The sequence below is a fragment of the Trachurus trachurus genome (assembly GCF_905171665.1).
Source record: "Trachurus trachurus genome assembly, chromosome: 8".
In the NCBI taxonomy this organism is placed as follows: Eukaryota; Metazoa; Chordata; class Actinopteri; order Carangiformes; family Carangidae; genus Trachurus; species Trachurus trachurus.
The window spans coordinates 13,891,513-13,900,186 of record NC_139905.1 but is presented as its reverse complement, the minus strand read 5'-3'; the positions used below and the strand labels follow the sequence as shown (position 1 = coordinate 13,900,186).

Here is an 8,674-nt window from a genome sequence, read left to right as displayed (position 1 = left end):
GATAGATTTTTGCTAAATAAACCTCAAATCTTCAGTGCAAACAATGTAAAAAGCTGTCTTTATTTAAATGTTAACCTTGTAGAGCTGCTGCATTAGTTCACATCCCTCCAGTGAAAGTGGAGGATAGTCCCTCTGACTGACAATGACTGCCTTTTTGCGATGAGTGGATCCTGTGGCTTTGGCTGTCAGAGTGCATGGCTAACACATTAACATTGGCTGATTGTTCCTGAACAGGCGCCCGGCTCCTCGACGAAACCAGTGGTGACCTCGACCGGCTTTGAAGTGGACGCGAAATTGACTTCCATCAACAACATCATTGAGATCACAGAAGAAGTACTTCCAATTTCAAGTTTGCTCCAAAAGCTCCAAAAATATTGTTACAGGCCTACTCTCAGTGAAATGTACACTATTATATTATGGAGGTATCAAACTTTAGACCAAAGTAATTTTTTGTGTCTATAGTGAGTGTTATCTAAAATGTCTTTGAGCACCAAGCTGCAACAGGTTCAACTGACTTAATGCATAAGTCTGATATCTAGTTTCACCTTTGTCACACAGTTCCCCAATGGACTGAAAAAGACAGATTTTTACGATGATGTGGTTTAACTCTCACAGATAAATGAGTAGATACTAGGACAGGGGCAGTTTGACTGGGAGTTTATTATCACAGCATCTGGTCTGTGATGACAGAAAAAATGCCTTTCAAGTGGTGGAGGAGATTTACAACCCAGAATGTAAACGATGGTTAAAGAAGCTGAGCGGCCTTAGCAAGTTCCTCAATGGTGTGAGAAAATGTGTGAGTACGCAATCAATCTTAGTCTATTGCGTACCAAACAAAAAAGCAACTTCCCTGTTTTCTGCCCATTTGACCTCCAGATGGAGAAACCAATTAGGGAGGTTGTTTGTCCTTGTCATATTTATCCCAGTAAAAATTGTAGGCCTAGTTGTGAAACAGCTCGAGGCCCGTTAAAAATGATTTTATACAGTCTTAGGAGAGATTTCATATATTGTTCTTGCTTTGGTTTATTGTTCAGCTTCTGGTTTGATAAGATGTAATAACTGAAACTCAATAAAACAACATTGAGAACACCTTTGGTTTTCTAGCTGACACTAATCACAAATATCATTGCTGAGGGTTATTTTGGGTGTGTGTGTGTTTGTTACATAAACCTATGTGAGTAGAATTCCTCAGCATTTACCCAATACTTTTTGCACACTACAACAAAAAAAAGTTCCCAGTGCATGGAGAATGAGTTTTCCAAATGTGTTAAAACACTTTCCCTCCAAATCATGGGGAAAGTCAGTGCCAGTGAAGGAGGCCCCCACTCTCTGCCCTGAGCTGGAGGTTATACAAACAGTTCTGCTGTGACTATGTACGGGTCTTCTTGGTGCCATCGAACAGGCCTCGCAGGGTGTAGATCTGCATGGAGGCCACGGCGAGCATGACGAGCAGGTTGAGGCAGGACCAGAAGGACACCCGCCACAGGTTGTCCTCCAGAAGGTAACGGTCCCTCGCCTCAAAGGCCCGCAGCGAGGCCTGGATCTGCCGGGTCCTCTCCAGTTGCTGGTACACAAACTCCATCCTGGCCTGGAGGTATGGAGATGAAAGACAGAGAGAGAAACATGAAAAAGAATGGCTCTGGATAAATCAAGTGATGTTTGGAGGGAAATCATAGCTGTGGCAGATGTAACAAGCTCTTTGTGTTTTCCCTCTCTCACCCTGATGTCCTCCAGATTGTAGGCCGTGCTGTCCTCTGTGGCGACCATGTCTGCCCACTCCTCTCTGCCCCCGACTGTGCCGCCCTGGCTGTAAATGATCACCTCAAAGAACACCATCTTCTCTGACAGCTTACTGAAGCTGTTGTCGAAACACAGCCGGTAGTCTCCATCCACTGTGGCATCCACACTGTTGGGTGAGGGGGGGGAAATAACCTTCATGAAAGTACAGAAACTGGTGGTTTTTGATCACAACCTGACCTGACAAGAGTGTTTTTATGCAAGAGGTGGTTAATTGGTAACAAAACACAAAGGGATGGAGCATCACATCAAACAGAAACATTTAGGTGACCCACACATGGATGCCGTCGGATTGCCTGAAGTCAGAGACCAGTTTGTGTCCGCTGGGCGAGATGAGGGCAAAGCCGACGTCCAGGCCTGAACCAGCAATCACCTGTAAGAGAGGTTAACGCACAGGGTCAGTCAAGTAATGTCTGGAATATCCAGGTTACCCAGAATCCACTCACACACATGCACTGTTATCTTCTCATTTTCATTCCAGACGCGCAGCTCGCAGGCTCAGGCTTTAATCAGGCCATGCGGGCAAACGGCTGTCTGAAATTTAAATGAAAGGCCTGATAGTGCACTGAGTTGAGGAGCAACAAAGCTAACACTCTGGTAACAATACAACAGCTTGGGTCTGGAAATTATTTACCTCAATGTAGGGCACTGCCCCCACTTAGACCTTTAGTTAAAGAGCTGTATGGATGCATTGAACCTGAGAGAATCAATGCAGTCAATGCATGATCTGTTGTTGTGTCTCAAAGTTAAGCTCCACATCACACAACAGCAGGAGAAACAGACAGAGACCTCCACATCCGCACAGCATCGTGTGTCAGCTGCTCCAGTGAAGATGCCCGACAACTGTGGTGCCTAATGGCTCCTTTGTATCCTGACTGAGACTGTGACACATGCACAGGCTGAGGTGAGATAGCAGCAATGCAAAGGTCATGACCATAAAGTCACTCAAGGACACTTGATGACACATGATGGGTGACTTGAGACACGTTTGCCTTTGTTTGAAAAAGCCTGACATTACTTTGCAGTTAATTTTTCTGGATGTGACATGTTTTGGTTGTGTGTACAATGTTGCCATGTGAGTTTGTGCTGCTTCCTGATGGATGTTGAATACTTTATACATGTATTTTTGCAGTGCCTTTGGAACCAGCTGAATATTTTTTTGTGTGCTTTTCTGTGCCTCATGTCAAGCGTCTTCAGCAGCAGAAGTGAAGGTTCTTATCTCTCTGCAAGCAGGTACAAAGTCCACACTGTTCAGTTGTTTTTTTCTTTCAGTTAGGCATTCGATGATTCACAAACTTAAATAAACAAATCCGAAAAGGTCAAACTCAATACTACACTGTTACTGTCACTACAAGACGGACAAGAAAGAGAAAGATAGATAGAAACGTGTATTAACCTGATATTCAACTTCCATGCTGCCGTTCTCCGTGGTGGTTTGGTAAAAACACTCTGTGGTGCCAGCAGGCAACAGAAATGTAAATGTCATGCCATGATTTGTCCCCAAACCCAAAGTCAAGTCCACACTCAGAATAACACATGCCAGCAAACACAGCTGTGCAGACACATCCTGATCTTTCATCCTCCGGTGGCAGAGCATAGTCCATTTACTCCACTTTGTGCAAAATAAAACAGCCACTCTGTAGGTCACTTTCTTTCATACTGGGGAGAGGAGCCTGACAGTCACCGCTTCCTTGATCAAAAGCTGAATGAGTGGAGTCAGTACCTGTGTCGACCAATAGAGCTCCACATGCAAAACTGAAAAGCAGAAGGTGTCAAGGTGCAACAGGATCTGTTAACACCTGGAGGATAAAGCCCTGCACAGTTAGAAAGAGGTACTTTAAATTCTTTATATACAATTTCATCACATTTTAAAACGTTTTAACCCTTCTTTATAATTGTATAATGTATAAAAACTGGTATTTATATTCACTCTACTGATTACCTCTAAGGAATTACTGCAAATTGACTTGTCATGTCCTATTATATCCTTTAGGTGGCGCTGTGGGTGAAAGCAGGCAAAATCTAGGCCGTAACCTTGATAGGATTGTGGGTGTTGTGTTGGTCCATGTGTCAGTGGCAGGATTTCGCAATAGTGATGTATGTGTTAGATGTTTTTAATCTACATGCAGGACAGGTTTTGGAAGTGTAAGTTAGGGATCCAAATGCAGACAACAACAAAGTGAAATGATTAAAAAAAGAAAAGAAAAAAAGATGGTTTGATAAAAGATGAGAAGGATGTATTAAAAAAAAGAGTAGAACAAGACCAAAAACAAAAAACAAACAAACAAAAAACATGGAACCCACAAGGTAAGTTACTTAGAAATAAAAACCAGAAATGACAATTACCAAAGTAAACTGTTAATCACTGATCTCACGCCTATACAACAACCACTTTATCAAATGTCATCCAAATGTTTAGAAGCTGAACTTCCTCCTTCTCCTCCTACATTAACCCTGATCCATTTGGTGTCAGAGGAATCCACTACAGTAAACAGAAGCTGTATGTTATTGATCAAATACAAAGTACTGTGATATGTAAGCATGCAGCCCTTCCAGAGCCTTTACTGCTGATGCATTAGAAATCATTTCTCACAAGGCCTGTAGCTGCAGAAGTTTTGTTCACTTCCAACTATCACATAAAACCACATTTCTTTACGAGATGAATAACCTGTGTCATATCAGCTCATCACAATTAGCATTTTAAATGAATTAATCACACTGGCCCCAACGCATGACTCACAGCTCTGCACAGTCCACTGCAACAACAAGGCATACAAGATAAACATTTTCCACAAAATAATAAGATAAGCGGCTGAGATTTTAATCTTGCAATACATTTTGGGTCATAACTGTTGCAATCACGCGTGAGACAACCCACAGACAGTGTGTAAGCAAGAGAGGAAGTGTGAATGAGATGTTTCAACACTGCTTTTACAGTGAAGTGGGAGGGTTTAGAGGGGAGCTTGCTTGCATCTAGCTGTGTCTTTCTTTTGTTGCCATCCACCTTGAGGTTTTGTCACTGATCGCTGGTCAGGTTTTTGCATCTGTGTTAGAAGTACTGACACCAGCGAGTGTCATTTCAATGTTTGCAGCTGAAGAGTGCAGACAGACAGGTCCACCGCATCTCGGTCGGCCCCCTTTTTGAAGGTGTGATACAGCTCAAGCTTTCTGAATCTGAGTCTGTTCTGCATCTGACTACTTATCAGCCATCTCCACTTGAACCAACCGCAAGTGAGCCCACCCATTTTGTTACTTCTTCACACTTCTCCGTCTCTCAGGTCTTAAGTTTCCACAGTCCCCTTTGAAGCTGCGCCTTCTGACAACTTCTTGAGGATACTTAGACTCTTTTTTTTCCCACTTACAGACAGAGCGCTGCTGGTATGGCCAAGGATGAGCATCCCCCTGTGTTTATGGTGGACACCCATGCCACGAGGCCTCCATTGCCACCCAGGCTGGGGCAGAGGAAACAGCAAATAGGGCCAGCACAGACCCTGCTGTTCATGCTAGTGAGCGTGGCGTTGTGCGGCATAGCCATAGAAGCCTGCCTCCTCTACAATCTGTACCAAAAGGGATCTGTGAGTATCAAATATCTGTTTCTATTACTTCCTATTCAATCCTGCTGCTTCACCCAAAAATGAATGTCACGGTTTGTGCTTTTTTGTTTCATCACGATTCTGAATGTCACTGCCCTCATGAGATCTCATTCAGCTTTAACAAGCTCATTTTCACTTTCACCAGTCTTTTTTTGTCTCACTCTTTCTCTTTCAGTCACGCTCTTAACTGAACTCTTTGTTTCCATGAGTCTTATGTATCTACTGAAATGCACAAGTATAATTACTTAAAGTAAATTCACATTGTATAGACGCTAGTGAGGTACCATGTATAGATGGAAATATCAGAGTGACCTTGGAACATATAACAATGTCAAGAAATATTTTCACAAACTGTGTTGGTGATGAGAAAGTTACTCTGTGGGTGTAAAATTGATTCGTTTTATCAATGAAATGTACAATACAAGGAAGAAACAGTCACATTTGGGTTTGCTGCTTTACTTCTTCAATCAAAGCCAAAGTATTTCCTGTCCAGCAGTTTGTTTTTTGATCACAGAGTCTGCCAAAGTTTCACGATGGAGTTCTGGTCTTTGGCATTTGGTCAGATTAAAGCAGGGCCACACCTCAGAGCTTCTTATTGCTCATTATTTATTTGTTTTGTGATGCAAGACAAAATGCGTATCCATTAGTAAAAGCGAAGGACACAAACAAGACTGACATTTACTCCAAATATTTGAAGGATTGTTTCCCTCCAAAAACTGCTGACAGTGAAATTATTTCACTATCATGGGCAAGAAAGTGGAACAGAGATGGAGAAGTAAATTTAATATCCGGACCATTTAATAAGAACTTCATTGACGTACCCAAGAGGGGCGGGGGGACAGTTAATTTTCCATGATGGTCACTACTTTCTTCGTATCGTGACTCAGCCTCTAGTTTCCCTCATGTAAAGGCAGCATTCATGGGTTTGGGGGGAGGGGGAAGGGGACATAGTGTTCTTGGTCTGACACGGTGAAGCGCACAAAGGTACATGAGCTGTAAAAGCAGGGCATGGTGTAGAGAAGGAAGTGGTCTACTTCCTGTCATCTAACCATTGCCCGTTACCAGAAACACAGACCTGTCCTACTTACTTACAGTATGCAGAAAGATTAAACCATAGAAAAAAAGTAGCCTGTAATTGCAATATAGGTTTTATAATGAGAAGATCTGATCTAAAGGTCATGATTGCACCTGCATACGTGTGGTGCATGTTCGCAAAACACACATGCACACGACGCACACAGCTGAATGGTTTTTTTTTGTTTGTTTCTTTGCATTGCAGGACGCCTCAGCCTGGTCCTCAAAGCAAAGCGGAGGTACGTCTCAGCACCTTTTACCGAGGTCACTTAAGTGAATAACTAATTGTTACTTAATCCACATTAGAGACACTGTCTGTGTTCCTCACACAGGTGCTGATCTTGTTCCAACTGCGCTGCCTGGTTATGATATTTCTCCATCCAAACCAGTTGCACATCTGACAGGTGAGAGCAGAGAGTTATTGTCATGACCATCACACATTTTTATGTTCAGTAGATTAATAAGGCAGCAAATCAAGTTTTTCCAATTGTCACAGGAGTTGGTGTAATTAATTTAAAATCATTAGACCTCACAGCTGTTGTCTTCTTATTTTTTGCAGATGGTCAAGATGTATACCATAAACCACACATCATGGCATGGAGCATGGTCTCTGAACCCCTCGTCTATGAAATGACCTACAATAAGGATAATGGAGCTCTTATCATGCAGAAGACGGGTTTTTACTTTGTTTATACAAAGGTTTTCTTCAGAAATGATAATGTATTCAGCCATTCTGTTGTTAGACATACTGTAAAGTATCCTGCTGCAATCACCCTCCTGCGGTCCAGGACATACTCCAAAGGACATGATCACATATTGTGCTCCAACAGTTATCTGGGTGGAGTGTTTTACCTTGAAAAAGACGATTCAATTTATGTTAATGTCAGCAACACCACAAAGATTGAGCGACACGGATCCTATGAGAATGTCTTTGGTGCATATATGATATAAACATCACACTGATAATCATCTCCATCACTTTGAAGTAAGAATAACTATAAAATGGTATAATCTTCTCAGGGATTAATCGTGATTCTTTGTAATGTAAAAGCAGGTCCGCAACTTCAGCAAGAGCTGAAGGTGTGAAACCTCCTTGGGCTCAGAGTGCAATGAAAGTGTGCGGTGTAACAATGGAGGCACGTTTTATATATTGTTTCATATCATGTATTCACATGGATCAGTTTTTCTAAATTTCATATTGTTATTCAGTATATAGGCACTGTGCTAAAATTAAAAAAACATGTATATTTTTATTCTTGCTGTAGCTAACGTTTCTGCACATTATTAATTTATTCTTTTACTGACACAATTGTTTTGATTCTTCTGTATTTATGTACAATATATAACAAAAAAATAAACAAAGATCATGTATATAAAAAAAAAAGAAAAGAAAAGAAAAAAAGTCTGCTGGTTGTGTCAAGCTCTCTCAGGCCAGTAAGTAGCTCAACTCAGCTCATTTCCTGCTCAGGTGCAGGAGCCTTTGCTGAGGGGTCTCGGTAGCATCGAAAGTCACACCAACTCAGTCCGACCACACGACTCACACTGTACAGAAGGGTTTTTTTTAATTTTTTTTTATTACCACAGTCAAACAATGAGGACATGCTATAATAGTGGTTTTTGCAGTGCAGCAGTTAGGGTTACCTCTATGACGAAGGTGCATGATGTTCACATCAACATGTTTACCTTTTACTGTAATGGAATGCTGAATGCTTTCACTTCGTCACCATGGCGACAGGCGTGCATGCTGACATGCCGTCGTACAAAAGCCTCATCACTCTTTGAGGCTTCTGTGAGTGCGTGTGTCATACGTAGCTCTCATGCAGTCCCTGGTGCTCTTTCCCTTCAGCTGTGACTGTTCGAAGAAGCCGCTCTTGAAAAACACCCACAGAGTTGTATATTTGTAAACTGGGGAGGAAGTGGCAGTGGGGGCCGCTGGGGTGGGGGAAGGTGGTGGAGGGGTGTCAGCGGCAGATTGCCTGACTCACTTTCCAACCCCAGACCTAGGTAGCAATGACTGGTGAAAATGCACTGCGGTGTAGGACTCTCTCTTTCTCTGTGTGTGTATGTAAGTGTGTTCACAGGTGGGAGTGGAACTTAAGCGAACATCACACTCATTTTCCCTTTGCCGTGTGCTTGTGTTTTGTTCAACCCTGTAAAACTGTGAGAGTTTAGGCTGTAGTTACAGTCTAGAATCTGGCAAACATATGGTA

At 42.3% G+C, this 8,674-nt stretch overlaps 2 protein-coding genes across 3 annotated transcripts; one reads left to right on the top strand and one right to left on the bottom strand.

Moving 5' to 3' along the window:
• Positions 1 to 1,005: 1,005 nt before the first annotated feature.
• LOC310990253 (transmembrane emp24 domain-containing protein 1-like) lies at positions 1,006 to 3,429 on the bottom strand. The gene is made up of 4 exons (XM_083977558.1): positions 3,194 to 3,429; positions 2,073 to 2,170; positions 1,720 to 1,906; positions 1,006 to 1,588 (listed from the first exon to the last, which is right to left on the bottom strand). The coding sequence occupies exons 1-4, from the start codon at positions 3,392 to 3,394 to the stop codon at positions 1,370 to 1,372; spliced, it is 705 nt and encodes a 234-aa protein (XP_083833684.1). The 5' UTR covers positions 3,395 to 3,429; the 3' UTR covers positions 1,006 to 1,369.
• A 59-nt stretch (positions 3,430 to 3,488) lies between these two features.
• On the top strand, positions 3,489 to 8,358 carry tnfsf14 (TNF superfamily member 14). Of its 2 annotated transcripts, none has more exons than XM_083977559.1 (5): positions 3,489 to 3,629; positions 5,162 to 5,372; positions 6,670 to 6,703; positions 6,797 to 6,868; positions 7,024 to 8,357. In XM_083977559.1, the coding sequence occupies exons 2-5, from the start codon at positions 5,178 to 5,180 to the stop codon at positions 7,413 to 7,415; spliced, it is 693 nt and encodes a 230-aa protein (XP_083833685.1). In that variant the 5' UTR covers positions 3,489 to 3,629; positions 5,162 to 5,177; the 3' UTR covers positions 7,416 to 8,357. The 2 variants fall into 2 exon arrangements, with proteins under 2 accessions (XP_083833685.1, XP_083833686.1); XM_083977560.1 differs by lacking the exon at positions 3,489 to 3,629 and adding an exon at positions 3,652 to 5,028 and having other exon boundaries at positions 7,024 to 8,358.
• Positions 8,359 to 8,674: the final 316 nt, after the last annotated feature.